Genomic DNA, 18,821 nt, shown 5'->3' with positions numbered 1-18,821 from the left:
AGTGACCATGTAGGTTCCAGATGCAGGTGGACAGCCTGGCCTCCAGCCTGACCTTGAGCCAAGACAGGGATGCAGCTGCCTCCAGAAGCCCAGGCCAGCAGGAACAGGGGCTGGAGTCCCAGAGTAGGCCCCAGCCAGGCAGTGGGTACCACGCTCTGCTCCCAGAATTCAGGCAGCAAGTGGGGTTCCTGAGCTCTCTGCATCTGAGCAGACCTCTGGGGACAGGGAGCTGCATGGCACGCCAGGACTGTGGCCTCCCAGTGTGGCCTGTCGCCCCCAGTGACCCAGCCCCAGGGCATCCCAGGACCGAGGCTGCAGTGGCCAGCTGTGTGACTTCCATGGACGATGCCTGGGTAGAAGCGTGCCCTCTTACACCTGAGCACAGTGTGGTCATGAAGTCACCACTGGCCCCCACGTCACTCTGGAGCCTCGTTCTCGGGGGGCCCGTCCTTCAGGAGGGAGGGGCTGGTGGGGTGCAGGCAGCCGGTCACGGGCAGCATTCAGACCCCAGCCCAGCCGTGGCAGGAGGCTGATGTGAAGCGCACCGCTCTGTGGTCAGTAAATTCTCCAGAAAGCTCCAGCCTCTGCCTCTTATGTCACCTTTGACCCCAGGAGGACGCTAGGGCGCTCCTGAAACCCTGAGTAATGTCAGTCAATACAGACACGGCGGTGAGGCACCTGTGGGACTTTATTAGATAAAGACACCAGCTCCAGCCACAGGCTTGGACTGGCCAGCTGACAGTGTGGCCTCAGACACCCCCGCCAGGTTCCCTGCCTCCTGGCCACGGCTGGAATCAGTGTTCAGGCCGCCCCACCTCTGTCTAGTCCCGGCAGGGACCCCCTCACCTGTCTCTGCTGTGGGAGCTGAGAACAAAGACCTGGCGTGCCCCACTCCTTCTGCCCCAGGGGCTCAGCCAGCACCCACCCTCCCAGTGGCCTGGAAAGCGGCTGGGGTGCAAAGCCTCACCCTCCCCCTCGGAGCCAGAGGGAAAATGCATCTCCAAAGAGTGTCTTGAGGGGCAGGAAGGAGGCCTGCTCCTCCCTAGCCAGTGCCTACAACAGGGGGTGTTCTGGGGGGGGCAGAATGGCTGACCCCCACCACAAGACATCCTGGTGCACAGAGGCCCTGGGCACAGCCCATCCCCACCCGGGAGCATATCCTAAATGTATGGGGGCCGACAAGGCAGGGGTAGGAGGGGTCCGCTGCCAGGCTCCATGAGGTGCGGGTCTCGCCTTGGACTCGGGATAGCGGGCGCTCAACCCCGCTCCCAGGCCCCTCAGTCTTCAGCCAGCGCATCTTCTGTCGGTACTGCTGGACAGCATCTTGCACGTCGGCGTCCATCATGGCCTCAGTGAGGACCCCGTCCTTGGAGGCATAGGCCATGGCCTAGCGGAGACAGAGGGAGCTGAGGGAGGCCGCCATGGGAACCCCCCACCCCAAATGCACACCAGGTCCCCGAGGTGGGGAGGGACCAAACCAGGGGCTCCAGGACGGCCTCAGGGTGAAACACAGGCTTCCCGCACCTCGGCAGAGCCCAACACGTGTGTGGACACCGGGGGCGGCCCCTGCAGTGCCCATAGCCCTGCCTGCGTCCTCAGCACTGCTGCTGCTCAATGACTTTCTAATAATACAAAGCCCAAGGCCACTGACTGCAGACTCAGGGCAGCTCCCGAGAGGCAGGGGAATTGCAGACCCTCTGCGTGTCTCAGCCGTGGCCAGGCAGTCCCCCCGGGTCACAGTGCACCTCAAACCCTCAGACCCTGACACTAAGAGACCTCCAGGGCAGAGGCAGCCACTGCCCACCTTGGGACATCAAGGCCACCTCTGCCTCCATTTCCCTGTCCTCCTGGTCACAGGGCTTGGCATCTAGCATGCGGAGGCTGGAGCTGCTGGGGCTGTGGCCCTCAGTGTGGCTTCAGGCAGCCTCAGGTCCAGCCCTTCTGCCACGGACAGGTCGCTCTCCATCCCAGTGCCAGCAAAGGGCATGGAGTCCCCATGGGGAGGCACCCGTGGGTCAGGGTGAGGGTGTGGGGACCCACACTGGGCGCCGTGCTCAGGAACGCACCAGGACGCCTGGAGGAAGCACAGGGCAGGGGACCCTTCCCGGACAGCTGAGTGGGTCCCTCGCCCCGTCCCGGCTGTGCCTCCCAGAGGCAGGATTCATCTCACAGGGTGCAGGGGCAGCAGCACACCATCCTCCCACAACACCGTCACCAAGACGGAGCCTGCCATGGGGATGACCACGTGGTGCCCATCCCCTCTGCCAGCGCCCACCCCTCGCCAGGAGCCACTGTGTGGGGAGACACTGACCAGAGCCGGACCACCACTACACATCAGGAGCCCAAGACTGCTCAACATCATTTTTGGTCTTGAGCCCACCCAAGAGAGGGCAAACAGGTGCAGGGACCCTCGGGGTCCACCCGAGTGGCTGCACCTCACCCACGGCCCAGCGGAGGAAAGGGGCTGAGCAGATGCTCACGGGGCCACCCCTCCAGGAAGCACGGGACCTGGCAGGAGCCCACCAGCAGTGATAGCTAAATGTCACGTGGCCTCCTGGGTGGGATTCTGGGGCAAGACCCAGTCCTGGGTGGGGCCAACAGTGACACATGATGTTCACCATGTGGCAAGGCCCAGGTAGCTCTCTGTGCTACCCTTGCAACTTTTCTGGGAACCTAAAATCTTCAAACTATAAAAGGTCAAAGACAAGACCTGGACCTGATGTCTTCACATGTGAATTCACAAAACATTAAGAAGAATCAGCACCACTCCTCAAACTCTTGAAGAAATTGAAGAACATTTCTTCACTCATCCTAGGAGGCCAGCAGTACCCTGATATCAAACCCAGACAAAGACACCACAAGAAAAATGACAGGCCAACATTCCTGATGAGCATCACTGGGAAAGTCCTCAACAAAATGCCAGCAAAACAAATTCTGCAGCATAGTTAAAGGACTCTACACCCTAACCAAGCAGGATTTATTCCTGGAATACAAGGATAGTTCAACATATGAAAATCAATCAATATTAGCAGAGTAGAGGAAGGAAACCACATGACCCTCTCATCTGATGCAGGAAAAGCATTTGACAAAATTCAACACACTTTTATAATTAAAAAAAAAAAATTCAACTGGTTGGTTGCGGTGGCTCACATCTGTAATCCCAGCACTTTGGGAGGCCAAGATCACCTGACATCAGGAGTTCAAGACCAGCCTGGCCAACATGGTGAAACCCTGTCTCTACTGCACTCCAGCCTGGGCAGCAAAAGCAAGACTGCATCTCAAAAAAAAAAAAAAAAAATTAACAAACCAGGAATTGAAGGACATGCCCTAAACACAATGAAGGCCAGTGATCACAAACCCACAGCTAACATATTCAGTGGTGAAAAAGTGAAAGCTTCCTCTGAGCAGCCAAGCAAGAATTCTTTAACACTTCTATTCTACATATCACTAGAAGCTCTGGCCAGAGACATGAGACAAGAAAAAGAAAAGTCATCGAAACTGAAAAAGGAGAGGTAAAATCACCTGTTCTCAGGTGACATAATCTTATATGTAGAAAATGCTACATGTAAGAGCTACCGTGCCAAGCCAAATTATTATTATCATTTATATTTTGAGACAGTTTCGCTCTGTCGCCTAGACTGGAGTGCTGTGACGTGATCTTAGGTCACTGCAACCTCTGCCTCCTGAGTTCCAGCAATTCGCCTGACTCAGCCTCCCGAGCAGCTGGGATTACAGGTGCCTGCTATCATACCCGGTTTATTTTTTTTTTTTTAGATGGAGTATCACTCTGACACCCAGGATGGAGTGCAGTGGCACCATCTCGGCTCACTGCAATCTCCACCTCCCGGATTCAAGCAATTCTCCTGCCTCAGCCTCCCGACTAGCTGGGACTACAGGCACCCACCACCACGCCTGGCTAATTTTTCTATTTTTTTAGTAGAGATGGGGTTTCACCATGTTGGCCAGGCTGGTCTCAAACTCCTGACCTTGTGATCTGCCCACCTCGGCCTCCCAAAGTGCTGGGATTACAGGACTGAGCCACTGTGCCCGGTCGTTTTTTTTTTTTTTTTTTTTGAGACGGAGTCTCACTCTGTCACCCAGGTTGGAGGGCAGTGGTGCAATCTCGGCTCACTGCAACTTCCACCCTCTGGGTTCAAGCAATTCTCTGGCCTCAGCCTCCTGAGTAGCTTGGATTACAGGTGCCTGCCACTGTGCCCGGATAATTTTTGTATTTTTAAGAGAGATGAGGCCTCAACATGTTGGCCAGGCTGGTCTTGAACTCCTGACCCCGTGATCCACCCACCTCGGCCTCCCAAAGTGCTGGGATTACAGGCGTGAGCCACTGTGCCCAGCCCAAATTATTATTCTTATTATTTTTGAGACAGAGTCTCACTCTGTCCCTCAGGCTGGAGTGCAGTGGCATGATCTCAGCTCACCACATCCTCTGCCTCGTGGGTTCAAGCAATTCTCCTGCCTCAACCTCTCGAGTCGCTGAGAATACAGGCATGCACCACCACCATGCCCGACCAATTTTTGTATTTTTAGTAGAGGTGGAGTTCAACATGTTGGCCAGGCTGGTCTCGAATTCCTGGCCTCAAGTGATTCTCTCTCTTGGGCCTCCCAGCATGCTGGGATTATAGGCATAAGCCACCGCGCCCAGCCCAAATTATTTTTTTTTTTTTTGAGACGGAGTTTCGCTCTGTTGCCCAGGCTGGAGTGCAGTGACGCAATCTCGGCTCACTGCAAGCTCCGCCTCCTGGGTTCACGCCATTCTCCTGCCTCAGCCTCTCCGAGTAGCTGGGACTACAGGCGCCCGCCACCACGCCTGGCTAATTTTTTTGTATTTTTAGTAGAGACGGGGTTTCACCGTGGTCTCGATCTCCTGACCTCGTGATCCACCTGCCTCGGCCTCCCAAAGTGCTGGGATTACAAGCGTGAGCCACCGCGCCTGGCCTTATTCTTATTTTTTAAGACAGGGTCTTGCTTTGTAACCCAGGCTGGAGTGCAGTGGCACAATCACAGCTCACTGCAGCCTCCACCTCCTTGACTCAAGTGATCCTCCCACCTCAGCCTCCCAGGCAGCTGGCATTACAGGCATGTGCCACCAGGTCCAGCTAATTTTTTATTTTTTGTAGAGATGGGGTCTCACCATGCTTTCCAGGCTGGTCCTGAACCCCTGGCTTCAAATAATCTGACTGACTTGGCCTCCCCAAATGCTGGGAATACAAGCATCAGCCACCACCACACCTGGCCTCTGCTTTCTTAGTTGTGGAAACAGACCTGGTTCCAAGTGCGGACGGCCTGGAACAGAGACCTCAGCTGACCCACAAGGACGGGGTTTGAGATCTGGGGCTCTTTGTCACAGCGGCATAACCCAGCCTGTACTGACTAATACAGCTCCCTACATACCTCGGCTCCAACGTTCAAATCAAGGTAGTTGGCTACTTCATTAAGCTGTCACACATTCATTCAAAAGCACTGCTGGATTGAGGGACCTGGTTGTCACACAGACTCTGCAGACCCCAGAGGCGGCGATACCTGTGCGTAGCCAGGGCGCCTTCTGCCCCACAGACCTGGTTTTGCTTTTCCAGCAACCCCCAAAGACTAAAGCTTTCTTTTATTTTGAGATGGAGTCTCAATCTTTGGCCAGGCTGGAGTGTGGTGGTGCGATCTTGGCTCATTGCAACCTCCAACTCCCTGGGTCAAGCAATTCTTCTGCCTCAGTCTCCCAAGTGGCTGGGATCACAGGCATGCGCCACCAAGCCCAGCTAATTTTTGTATTTTTAGTAGAGACGGGGTTTCGCTGTATTGGCCAGGATGGTCTCAATCTGACCCCGTGATCCGCCTGCCTCAGCCTCCCAAAGTGCTAGGATTGCAGGCGCGAGCCGCCGTGCCTGGCCTGATCAGAGTTCTCTGGATGGCTGCGCCCACACTCCTGTGAGTCTCGGCTCCTCGGCCCTGGAGTATCCACAGAGCAGCAGGAGAGGTGCCTCCGAGGAACAACTGGCAGTGAGGCCACTCCCACACGTGTGTCTGAGCCCGTCAAGCAGGACCAAGCCAAGGGACCTGGTCCAGGAAACACAACGTCCCTCCACCCCCACCACCCAACTCACACGGGGCCTGTCTTGAGGAGCATTCACACTAGGAGGTGCCTGTTGGCCAAGATGAGAGTCAGAAGCCTCCCGCCCCACCTGGCAGAGCCCGGGCACCTGGGATGCTGGACTGACTTCCAGAGAGCCCCATGTGACTGTCAGCCACCGACATGGCCCCACCCTCCTGAGGGCATGAGCAGGTGTGCAATGCTGCGTGGAGTGGCCTGACTGGGGCAGGGGGCCCTGTGTCACGTCTGTGCACAGAAAACCCCTCAACAGAAGTTCCCGCATGACAACGGTGCTCAGACAGGCCTGGTGCAACTGAGCATCTCCACAGTAGCTGGGGTCCCGTCTGGGTGGACGTGCCGGAGCCTCGCCTGACTCACCTGCCAGGACAGAGCCAGCTGTGCGATCTCTTGGCCTGACATGCCCTCTGTCAGCCGAGCGATCTCCGAGCACTTCCTCCCGTAGTCAAACTGGGCCAGCTTCAGGCGCCTGGGGAAGGAGTTCCCAAGTGAGCCAGCCAAGGCTGCGGATCCCACACCACGAGGTGGAGGCTAGAAGACAGGCAGCCAGGCCGACACCTACGCCAGATGGCGCCTGGATTGGGGGCTGGGTGCGGTGGGACACTTACCGTTTTCCTTCTGTGGCCGGCTTAAGAACATAGTTGTCAAAATACATTCTCACCAGGCGCTCCCGCTCCTCCTGCTGCGGCAGGTCGAAGTGGACCATCACGTCAATGCGGCTGTTGATGGCGCAGTCGAACTGCTCAGGCAGATTGCTGGCCAGGACCAGCATGAATCTGTAGGACAGCGATGGGGAAGGAAACACTGGGGCTGGTGGCTGAGCTGTCCCGAGGGCAACGAGGGTTCCACAGCCCCTTCAGGGAGACTTTCTGGGAGAATCTAAAGCAGCAGCTTGTGAGCACAGGAAACACGGGAAGAATGTGGGCATAGCCCTGGTCACCCGCCTGCCTGCCCCACCACACCCAGCTGTCCCCCTGCTCGGCTTCTTGGGCCCTGTGTGGCACTTCCCTGCTGACCCTCACCCAGCCTGATAGGCAGCACTGGGAATACCACTCCCTCCTGCTACCTGAGCCCCGCTGTGCTCAGAGCAGAGATGCGGGACCCAGAGTCCATGTCAAGATTACGGCCATGCGAGCCAGGAGCAGGACCTCGGGGGTCCGGGTTCAGCAGAGGCTCAGCAGGGCCCCAGCTTTGCCTCTCTCGGAAGAACCTCAGTCAGGGCTCCAGGGAGCAGCTACCGGCAGCAGCTGAGCCAGTGAGCCCAACATGCCTGAGGAGCTAGCCACGGCCGACCGGCAGGACTTGATCCTCCGTGTGACTCGTGACTGGGGCTGAAGGGGCCTAGGAGGCCAAGAAAACTCAAAATTGGCCGGGCGCGGTGGCTCACGCTTGTAATCCCAGCACTTTGGGAGGCCGAGGCGGGCGGATAATGAGGTCAGGAGATCGAGAACACGGTGAAACCCCGTCTCTACCAAAAATACAAAAAATTAGCCGGGCGTGGTGGCGGGCGCCTGTAGTCCCAGCTACTCAGAGAGGCTGAGGCAGGAGAATGGCGTGAACCCTGGAGGCGGAGCTTGCAGTGAGCCGAGATCGCGCCACTGCACTCCAGCCTGGGTGACAGAGCAAGACTCCGTCTCAAAAAAAAAAAAAAAAAAAAAAGAAAACTCAAAATTAAGGGATTTGGGAGGGACGAGGGAGCCTGGACACAGGGCCGGTCACCCTACTGGGGACCTCTGGGCGGCAGCAATCAGACCACCTCCCTTGCAGGCACAGGACCACAGAAACCTAGGGGCACAGGGACCTGCAAGCCGGGGCAGTGGCACACAGGGCCGTGAGGACAGAACTGACCCCAGCTCTGCCCGGGAGGCCCCCCCATGTTCCTCAATGACACCCCATGCTGTTCTGAGCTGGGCCGTTCCCAGGGGACATCTGAGGTGGGCACATTGAGGCCACAGGTGGTGCCCAGCACTGTGAGCCAGGGACCCTCAGTGGGAACCAAGGGCGACAGCTGCACAGCCCTGCCCGGGGGCCCAGGACCTGAGAGGCTCCCTCACTTGTTGCTGTGCTGGCCCATGTGGTACAGGAAGGCATTCAGTGTGGCTCTGAGGTCGTTGCTTATCTCCTCCTGCAGAGAGAAGGTTCCAGCCTTAGGAACCAGAAGCAAAGCCTTGTAAACAGCAGAAAGTCCTACAGGCCTCCCTCCTGCAGGGAGCAGGGACGCAGTGACACTTTCATGAATCTGAACTCAAAATCCTGACCAGGGTCAGTGGCAGTGGCTCACGCATGTAACCCAGCATTTTGGGAGGCTGAGGTGGGCAGATCACCTGAGGTAGGGAGTTTGAGACCAGCCTGGCCAACATGGTGAGACCCCGTCTGTACTAGAAATACAAAAATTAGCCAGGCGTGGTGGCACACCTGCAATCTCAAGCTACTTGGGAGGCTGAGGCACGAGAATTGCTAAAAAATAAAAAGTATATTGAAACAAAAAAGTCTGACTGAGGACTCATGTCTTTAATCCCAGCACTTCAGAAGGTCGAAGCAGTCAAATGTCTCGCTTTTTGTTTTTGAGATGAAGTCTTGTTCTGTCTCTCAGGCTGGAGTGCAGTGGCACGATCTCGGCTCACTGCAACCTCTGCCTCTTGGGTTCAAGCGATTCTCCTGCATCAGCTTCCTGAGCAGCTGGGATTACAGGCGTGCACCACGACGCCCGGCTAATTTTTGTATTTTTACTGTAGACGGGGTTTCACCATATTGACCAGGCTGGTCTTGAACTCCTGACCTCGTCATCCACCTGCCTTGGCCTCCCAAAGTGCTGGGATTACACGCGTGAGCCACTGTGCCACGCCAAGGCCAGTGAATCTCTTTAGTTCAGAAGTTTGAGCCCTGCCTGGACAATGTGGGTACACTCCATCTCTACTAACGTTACAAAAAAATTAGCCGGGTGTGTTAGTGTGCCTCTGCAATCCCAGCTTCTCGGGAGGCTGAGGCAGGAGGATTGCTTGAGCTCCAGAGTTTGAGGCTGCAGTGAGCTGTGTCGCCCCTGCACTCCAGCCTGGGCGACAGAGACTCTAACTTAAAATAATAATCGTATGGCTGGTGGATCACGCATGTAATCCCAGTATTTTGGGAGGCCAGGTGGGCAGATCATTTGAGGTCGGGAGTTCTCAACCAGCCTGACCAACATGGTGAAACCCCAGCTCTACTAAAAATACAAAAAACTTAACTGGGTGTGGTGGCAAACGTCTGTAATCCCAGCTACTCAGGGGGCTGAGGCAGGAGACTAGCTTGAACCCAGGAGGCAGAGATTGCAGGGAGCCAAGATTGCGCCACTGCAAGCCAGCTTAAGGGCTGCAGCCTGGCCCAAGATGACAGCCGCGCCCACCCCACCACCCGACGGTGGCCAGACAGAGGCTTAGTGACACTCACGGAGGCTCGCTTCCGAAGGAAGGCGTCCGCTTCATCCATGAAGAGCAGGAGGCTGTGAACGAGAGGGAGGCCAAGCGGGGCTAGAGTGACGCCAGGAGCAGCCCACAGCAGCGTCCAGCCGCGGTGGGAGCAGGCCAAGCAGGCAGATCCCCACGGGGTGCAGGTCAAGTGGGCAGATCCCCACGGGGTGCAGCCTCTGCCCCATCAGAGCCCTAAGTCCTGAACTCGACAGAGGCCGATCAGCCTGGCCTCTGGGCAGCTGAACACGGCCCAGCCTCAGAAGGCCCTGGGAAGCCAACCACACAGGGATGACAGACTCCGCCCCGCAGGCTTCACCCACACACCGGCCAACCACACACGGGGGACAGACTCCGCCCCGCAGGCTTCACCCACACGCCGACCAACCACACACGGGGGACAGACCCCGCCCCGCAGGCTTCACCCACACACTGACCCAGTGCAGTGCTCAAGAGTCCACACAAGGGACAGGGTCTTTTTTTTTTTTTTGAGATGCAGTCTTGCTCTGTTGCCTGGGCTGGAGTGCAGTGGCGCAACCTCGGCTCACTGCAAGCTCTGCCTCCGGGGTTCACGCCATTCTCCTGCCTCAGCCTCCCAAGTAGCTGGGACTACAGGCGCCCGCCACCATGCCTGGCTAATTTTTTGTATTTTTAGTAGAGACGGGGTTTCATTGAGTTAGCCAGGAGGGTCTCAATCTCCTGGCCTTGTATCTGCCTGCTTCGGCCTCCGAAAGTCTGGGATTACAGCCGTGAGCCACCACGCCTGGCACAGGGGCAGAGTCTTCTAAAGTGAAAGGTCAAAGGCCAGAGGGGAGGGTGCCGGCCATGAGGATCGTGGTACCAACAAGGACAGCCGAGGCTGCAAGGGTGCCCGAGCCGTGCCCTGTGCGGGGTCACTGTGGGACCTATTGAAGGGTGCGTGCCATGCTGTCTTCAGCTAACTTTCAAATGGTTCTACAAAAAGGAGCCGGTGCCCACGCCCACCTGCACGAGTGTTGGAGGGAGGGCGGCTGTGGAGGAGCCTCCCCTGCAGCTGTGAAGACCCCTCTCCCCCTGCCCCCACCCACCTCCCTTCTGCCCTGAGCCAAGTATCCCACTGGCACTCTCCGCACGCTGGGGACCTCGTGTCCACCAGGGTCCACACTCAGGGGACTTTCCCTCCGAGGGACCCTCCGCCGGGCCTCCTGCGTGGCCCCAAGGGCAGAGCTGAAGAAAGATCACAAGGTCCCTGAAAGCCACCTGGACCCCCTTCCCAGAAGGCAGCCTGCTGGCCTGCAGCGAAGGGCCTGGTGCGCGCTGTGGGGACGTCTCACCCGCGCCGGCTGGTACTGGCCCAGTCAAAGAGCTTGTGCATGGCGGTCACGCCTTCCCGCCCCATGGGGGCCACGTCCCCGCCTGTCATGATGGCGTAGTCCATGCCTGAGTGCAGGGCGAGTTTCTGGACAGGAAGAGTGAGGGGAGACAGAACAGATTTCACGTCTGCCTCTGGAGTGTGGAGGCTCTGCCCGGCGTCCCTGCCTGGCATCCCTGCTTGGAAGTCACAGCCTGCCAGACAGGAGACGTCCCCTGCCTAGATGATGGGAGGCGCTGCTGCCCACACCAGCACCCTGAGCCTACATGAGGGTGGGCAAAGGCCTAAGGGGGGGTCCATTCCCCAGGCGGCTGAGCCCCCCAGACACCTGCAGGCAGGTGAGACCCCAGCGGCCCCTGGCCCACCTGCACAGCCAGGCGCTCTCACCTTGGGGATTAGCATCTTCCCGGTGCCTGGTGGGCCGTACGTCAGGACATTCCTGTACAGGCCCCGGTTATTCTTGATATTCCTTGTTGTTATGGCAATGTCGCGCACCCGCGCTTCCAGGCTGGGCTGCCGGGGAATATGTGGGCTTGGGGGACACATTCAGTGCCCACGGAAGCCTCGGGGGCAGGGGCTGTGGGAATGCCCTTGTGTGGACTTCACTTCTCGGGAAGCCGCCCAGCTCACGGGCAGCCTATCCATCCCCGGCACGATCGGAGCAGTCGCATCTCAGGAGCCAAAAGCTCCTGGGCGCCACCACGAGCCCCAGCAAGGGCCACAGCCCGGCCCAGCTCCGGGGTCCCCTCCCTGCGCCTCCCCGGTCACAGGCACACCGACTTACACTGAGCACAACACCCTCCTGCGCGTCCTGGGGCCGACTGAGGAGCCGCCGGCTGACCTGCGGAGGGGGAGGGGAAGGGGAAGCGCCATTGGGGCACCTGCCACAGCCAAGGAACAGCCACCAATGCACAGACACGCTCCGTAATACACAGAAACGGAGCTCCCCGGAAGCACAGCCAGGACCAGCCCGGAGCTGGAACCCCACCCCGCCAGGAGACCGGGCGGCTATTGCTGGGATTAGGGGCATTTTCCGGTTCCTTATCGTTTTTTTTTTTTTTTTGAGACGGTGTCTCTGTCGTCCAGGCTGGAGTGCAGTGCTGCGATCTCGGCTCACTGCAAGCTCCGCCTCCTGGGTTCACACCATTCTCCTGCCTCAGCTTCCCAAGTAGCTGGGACTACAGGCACCCGCCACCATGCCCGGCTAATTTTTTGTATTTTTTTTTTAGTAGAGACAGGGTTTCACTGTGTGTTAGCCAGGATGGCCTTGATCTCCTGACCTTGTGATCCACCCGCCTTGGCCTCCCAAAGTGCTGGGATTACAAGCGTGAACCACCGCGCCCGGCCAGCTTTTATTTTCTTTTTTTTTTTGGAGACGGAGTCTTGCTCTGTCCCCTAGGCTGCGGTGCAATGGCGCGATCTCGGCTCACTGCAAGCTCCGCCTCCCGGGTTCATGCCATTCTCCTGCCTCAGCCTCTGGAGTAGCTGAGACTACAGGCGCCCACCACCACGCCAGGCTAATTTTTTGTATTTTTTAGTAGAGAGGGGGTTTCACCCTGTCAGCCAGGATGGTCTCGATCTCCTGACCTCATGATCCACCCGCCTTGGCCTCCCAAAGTGCTAGGATTACAGGCGTGAGCCACCGCGCCCGGCCCCAGCTTTTATTTTCTTAACCACCCACCGAGAGACCTGTGGAGACCCCACCATCCCCGTGTGGAGAGCAGGCACCTCGGGGGCTGGCAAGCGGCACGGTTCCCTAAGGAGGCCGCCAGACACCATGGCCTGCAGCAGCTTCCCCGACAGACAGCCACATACCCAAGTCCTGGGACTTGCAAGGACCCTGATGTGCTCCCAGGCCCCATCAAGAGCCCTGAGCAGGGGAGACCGAGGCAGACGGGTAAGGGTCTCACTGATGCAGACCCCTAAGGTACAGCACTGGACAGGAAAACCCACGCTTGATGCAGCGTGCGGGTGCCCGTTATCCGGGAAAAGGGAAGGGACGGGAGGGTGTGCGTGGGCTGTGCTCGTGGGGCAGAAGGGACTCAGCCAGGAACTGCCCTCAGGGAAGGCCAGGCCCGCGCCGCTACCTGGATGGGGTGCCGCAGCGCCTCCAGCACCGTGATGCGGGACGTCTCCCTCACCAGGGGCGGCTTCCCCAGCCGAGCCTTGATGAAGCGGCCAGCGACAAGCGTGGCCTTCTTGGCTGAGTAGACCCCAACAGCCAGCAGCGTCAGCCCTGCCACCTGCAGCAAAGACACCGCACTGGCGCACCGACCCCACCCTCCCTCCTAGAGTGGGAGACACACAGGGCTGCCCCCACCCTCTCTACGCCCGAGGGAGAAGCACAGGGCTGTGTGCTGACCCCACAGAACCCCAATTCCCGGCCCCGAAGCCCACAGCCACGCGGTTACAGGAGGCAGGTGGGGCAGTCATAGCGCCCTCACTCAGGGCCATTTTCTCTGCAACTGGCAGCATAAATCCTACAAAGCCCCAGTCGCTGAGCAGGTCCCTGGGCAGACCCAGCCGGATACGTCACAGGGCCACACTCTCTGGTACATTCTTGGCCACTAAAAATCGTACTTTATTCCTGGAAAACAAGGCTAACCCCAAATCTCTAAGTTGTTTTAAAAATCAATTAGGCCGGCTGGGAGCAGTAGCTCAGGCCTGTAATCCCAGCACTTTGGGAGGCCAAGGCAGGCAGATCACCTGAGGTCGAGAGTTGAAGACCAGCCTAACCCACATGGAGAAACCCCGTCTCTACTAAAAATACAAAAGTTAGCCAGCCACAATGGCACATGCCTGTAATCTCAGCTACTTGGGAGGCTGAGGCAGGAGAATCGCTTGAACCCGGGAGGCAGAGGTTGCAGTGAGCCCAGACCACACCATCGCGCTCAAGCCTGGGCAACAACAGTGAAACTCCATCTCAAAAAAAAAAAAAAAAAAATGGCCGTGAGCGGTGGCTCACGCTTGTAATCCCAGCACTTTGGGAGGCCAAGGCGGGCAGATCACAAGGTCAGGAGATCAAGACCACGGTGAAACACCGTCTCTACTAAAAATACAAAAAAAAAAAATTAGCCAGGCGTGGTGGCGGACGCCTGTAGTCCCAGCTACTCGGAGAGGCTGAGGCAGGAGAATGGCATGAACCCAGGAGGCGGAGCTTGCAGTGAGCCGAGATTGCGCCACTGCACTCCAGCCTGGGCGACAGAGCGAGACTCCGTCTCAAAAAAAAAAAAAAAGTTTTATGCCAGCCTGGTGGCTCATCCCTGTAATCCCAGCACTTTGGGAGGCCAAGATGGGCTGATCAATTGAGGCCAGGAGTTCGAGACCAGCCTGGCCAACATGGTAAAACCCCATCCCTACTAAAAATACAAAAATTGGCCGACCACGGTGGTACACACCTGTAATCATAGCACTTTCTGAGGCCAAGGCAGATGGATCACCTGGGGTCCGGAGTTCAAAACCATCCTGGCCAACAGGGTGAAACCCTGTCTCCACCAAAATAGAAAAATTAGCTGGGCATGGCGACCTGCACCTGTAATCCTGGCAACACAAGAGGCTGAGGCAGGACAATCACTTGAACCTGGGAGGCACAGGTTGCAGTGAGCCCAGGTGGTGCCACTGCACTCCAGCCTGGGAGACAGAGTGAGACCCTGTCTCTAAATACAAACAAAAGTCAAGGGTGCATTAAGCAGCTCCCTCATGTCCTCACGTGACACCGTCTCAACAACACGGCGGCAACACCACCTGCTACATTCACCGTCACACTGACGAGGCTACCGGCAGGCGCTGCAGTCACAGCACTAGGCGTCGGCACCACGGCAGAGCAAGTGCCCACTGAGTGCCAGGCACCTACTGTGTGCTGGGCGGGAGGGGGTGACGGAGGACGCAGCCATGTGCGACGTGGTGGTCCACCACAGCAGGCCGGAGCCTGGGCACAGAAGAGTGAGGCTGTAAACAAGAGAGGACTCTGTGAACTTCAAACTCCCAGGATTTTATAAGGAATAAAGAAGGTTTTTGCAAAATGGAGTCAGGGTTGCCTTCTGTTTTTTCTCTTTTTTTTTTTTTTTTTTTTTTTTTTGAGAAGGAGCCTTGCTCTGTCCCAAGGCTGGAATGCAATGGCGAGATCTCGGCTCACTGCAGCCTCTGCCTCCTGGTTCAGGTGATTCGCCTACCTCTGCCTCCTGAGTAGCTGGGACTACACGCACGTGCCATGCGTAGAGATGGGGTCTCACCGTGTGGCCCAGACTGGCAACTGCATTTTCTTCTCCCAGCTCAAGGAGGGAGGAGCAGCCCCCACCAGCAGGTCCAGTTTGGGCTTCTTCCGTGCTGGGAGAGCTACAGGGCCTGTGCAGAGCCAGGAGGGACGGGACACGGGGACAAGACCCGGGGACAGGACGTGGGGACAGGACCCGGGGACAGGATGTGGGGACAGGACAGGGGGACAGGATGGGGGGACAGGACCCGGGGACAGGACGCAGGGACAGGACCCGGGGACAGGATGGGGGGACAGGACCCGGGGACAGGACGCAGGGACAGGACCCGGGGACAGGATGGGGGGACAGGACGTGGGGACAGGACGGGGGACAGGACCCGGGGACAGGATGGGGGGACAGGACCCAGGGACAGGATCCGGGGACAGGACGTGGGACAGGACCCGGGGACAGGACGCGGGGACAGGACGCGGGGACAGGACGGGGGGACAGGATGGGGGGACAAGACCCGGGGACAGGACGCGGGGACAGGACCCGGGGACAGGACGGGGGACAGGATGGGGGGACAGGAGCCGGGCACAGGACGCAGGGACAGGACGCGGGGACAGGACGCGGGGACAGGACACGGGGTTCCAGGAGGCCCCCACAAGCTGCCCCACAGCCACCTGGCAGCCCTGCCTGGGACACGCGTGTTTACTGTGGCTGTCACTTTGTCCCGGTCGGTCACAAAGGCATGGAATCCTTCCCCAAACAAGGTGCCAGCTGTCCTGCGGGGAAAGCAGTGGTGTGACCAGGAAGGAAACAAAGACCCGCGTCACGCAGCAAGAGCAGGTTGAGGGTGAGGCCCTGACACAGCAGCCCAGTCCTGCCAGGACAGAGAGGCAGTGCCCCCACCAAGGAGCCAGCGTATGGCGGCCAGGCCTGGGAGAGCTGGAGAGCGCCCTGGGACCAGTGACCAGCCTGGGAGAGCTGGAGAGCACCCTGGGACCAGCGACTCACACCTGCGGGGGCTCCGTCTGCGGCTGGCCTGGGCCTCGGCAGCGCTCACCTGATGGACTCCAAGAAGGTCTGATGGTGCTTCCGCATGGACTCCTCCTGCTTCCGTAAATTCTCCTCATTGACAAGTTGCTGAGAAGCCGCAGAAAAAGAGAAAAGCCTTTAAAACCAGAAAAATGCTGAACACCAATCCAGAGGTTGTGTCCGCCCCAGGACCGAAGGGCTCCAAGTGTCCCGGGCACCTGGGGGCCTGCAGACACCGCACCCTGACACAGACAGAGGTGACGTCGGCTGGGACGGCAGTCGCTGAGGGGCTGGGTTCAGGGACCCAAACTCCCCAGCGGCAGAAACAGCCCCCACTGTGGCTTCCCTGAAAAGGGCCACTGCGGGGCCGACCTCCCGACACCACTGCCCTGATTCAGGCTGCGCTTAAGGAAGCCTCTGTCTTCTGCCAATTAAACGTTAAAGCTACAATGCCCACAACAGCCAACATGTGAACCCTGCCTGTGAGCTCAGGACTGAAGGTGACGGGCCGGGCGTGGTGGCTCACGCCTGTAATCCCAGCACTTTGGGAGGCGAAGCAGGTGGATCACTTGAGGTCAGGAGTTCAAGACTAGCCTGGCCAACATGAAACCCCGTCTGTACTAAAAGTACAAAAATTAGCCAGGCGTGGTGGTGGGTGCCTGTAATCCCAGCTACTGGGGAGGCTGAGGCAGGAGAATCACTTGAACCCGGGAGGCAGAGGTTGCGGTGAGCGGAGATCGCGCCACTGCACTCCAGCCTGGGCGACAGAGCGAGATTCCATCTCAACAAAAAAAAAAAAAAAGGGGGGGGGAAGGGGGGAGGGATAGCATTAGGAGATACACCTAATGCTAAATGATGAGTTAATGGGTGCAGCACACCAACATGGCACATGTATACATATGTAACAAACCTGCACATTGTGCACATGTCCCCTAGAACTTAAAGTACAATAATAATTTAAAAAAAAATCCTGCTGAGTGTAATGAAATGAGGTGAGAACATCAAGAAGACCCAGGCCCTCGGGACGACCAGACGCCCTCACCAACACCGGCCCTCCCTCTCGGGCGGCACTGCAGCAGCGTCTCTCACCTCCCCTTGTTTCCTTCTGTGAAATGAGGCGCCCAAGCTCGGCCCTGGGCCCCACTGCTGCCCATGTACATGGCCCCGGCCCTACCCACCGGCAGTAGCCCCAACAATCTCTGCGCCCGAACCCCATGTGCGCCCTGGCCTCCCCGCCCACACCGGCCCCACTCACTTTGAGCTTAGACTGTTGCTCCGGCTGCAGTGTCTGATCCTGCATCTGCGCCAGATTCAGGGCGTCCTTTGACATGGCCTGTGGGCTCAGGGCCACGGAGGGCAGGTGTTAGGATACGCGGATGCCGCTGGGCAGGCATACACACCAGCCAAGGGGCTTTCTGGAATCCACGGCCACGCCTCGACCTCAAAGCCCCCAGCCCTGCCTCCCCATCCTCCTTCCTATTCAGACCTGGCGTGACGATGCCCCACCCCCAGCACATGGCCTGATGTATTTGTGGGGTTTTATCCCCCCAGGGACGGTCTTGGAGAGCCACATCAGGAAGGCCATCCCACGTGGATGGCAGGAGGCTCTTTCCCAATTTATTTTATTTTATTTATTTTATTTTTTTTTTTTTTTGAGACGGAGTCTCGCTCTGTCGCCCAGGCTGGAGTGCAGTGGCACGATCTCGGCTCACTGCGAGCTCCGCCTCCCGGGTTCACGCCATTCTCCTGCCTCAGCCTCTCCAAGTAGCTGGGACTACAGGTGCCCGCCACCACGCCCGGCTAATTTTTTTGTATTTTTAGTAGAGATGGGGTTTCACCGTGGTCTTGATCTCCTGACCTCGTGATCTGCCCGCCTCGGCCTCCTAAAGTGCTGGGATTACAAGCGTGAGCCACCGCGCCCAGCCAGCTCTTTCCCAATTTAACACAAAGTCAGGCGATGGCTAAAGTGTCCATTTTATCATGTTACATTTGCTTTTACTTTTTTTTTTTTTTTTTTTTTTTTTTGAGACAGTCTCGCTCTCTCGCCCAGGCTGGAGTGCAGTGGTGCTATCTCGGCTCACTGCAAGCTCCGCCTCTCGGGTTCATGCCATTCTCCTGCCTCAGCCTCCTGAGTAGCTGGGACTACAGGCGTGTGCCACTACGCCCAGCTAATTTTTTGTATTTTTAGTAGAGACGGGGTTTCACCGTGTTAGCCAGGATGGTCTCGATCTCCTGACCTCGTGATCCGCCCACCTCGGCCTCCCAAAGTGCTGGGATTACAGGCATGAGCCACCGCGCCCAGCACATACGCTTTTCCTAAGCTTCCAATGGCTATTGTCATTGATCTGCTATCAAGCACATGCAGGCAAGAAAGGGAATGAATAAGAATCGGATAGCAGCCAACAAGCTCAGGGTGACGAGGGCAAGCATCTCACAACATCCTCAGTTATTTTGTTCCCAGTGGGGAATCGACACAGGTCGATGTTTGGGTGTCCTGGGACGGAAGTACGTATTCTCCGAGCTGCTGAGGCCTAAGCAACCGGTCTCAAAATTTTCTGGGATGACAGTTTTCCCATCATAAAATTTTACCATAAAAATCTTCTGGCCGGGCGCGGTGGCCCATTGAGAAAATATGCAGGACCTTGGGGAGTTAATCATAAATGGGATTAAAGAATCCA

The 18,821-nt window shown here is 57.7% G+C and overlaps 1 protein-coding gene across 1 annotated transcript; it reads right to left on the bottom strand.

Annotated features, from left to right (window-relative positions):
• Positions 1-670: 670 nt before the first annotated feature.
• Positions 671-17,473, bottom strand: LOC115833054 (ATPase family AAA domain-containing protein 3C-like). Its single transcript, XM_030805857.1, has 12 exons — positions 17,399-17,473; positions 16,172-16,251; positions 15,821-15,890; positions 12,997-13,155; positions 11,697-11,753; positions 11,300-11,425; positions 10,875-10,999; positions 9,545-9,596; positions 8,173-8,243; positions 6,727-6,894; positions 6,479-6,587; positions 671-1,387 (listed from the first exon to the last, which is right to left on the bottom strand). Exons 1-12 carry the CDS (start codon positions 17,471-17,473, stop codon positions 1,043-1,045), a joined length of 1,437 nt encoding a protein of 478 aa, XP_030661717.1. The 3' UTR covers positions 671-1,042.
• Between the last annotated feature and the right edge of the window lie 1,348 nt (positions 17,474-18,821).

Source organism: Nomascus leucogenys, chromosome 24 (assembly GCF_006542625.1).
Source record: "Nomascus leucogenys isolate Asia chromosome 24, Asia_NLE_v1, whole genome shotgun sequence".
NCBI classification, from domain to species: domain Eukaryota; kingdom Metazoa; phylum Chordata; class Mammalia; order Primates; family Hylobatidae; genus Nomascus; species Nomascus leucogenys.
This window is presented reverse-complemented; position numbering and strand designations above follow the sequence as displayed.

Excerpts from the sequence above, each read along its gene's own strand:
- LOC115833054 (XM_030805857.1), bottom strand. The coding sequence starts at position 17,473 with ATGTCAAAGGACGCCCTGAATCTGGCGCAGATGCAGGATCAGACACTG. Across the intron at positions 13,156-15,820 it reads GGGACAAAGTGACAGCCACA|GTGGCAGGGCTGACGCTGCT; the intron begins GTAAACACGCGT and ends TCTTTGCTGCAG. Across the intron at positions 11,000-11,299 it reads GGAAGATGCTAATCCCCAAG|AAACTCGCCCTGCACTCAGG; the intron begins GTGAGAGCGCCT and ends CTTCCTGTCCAG.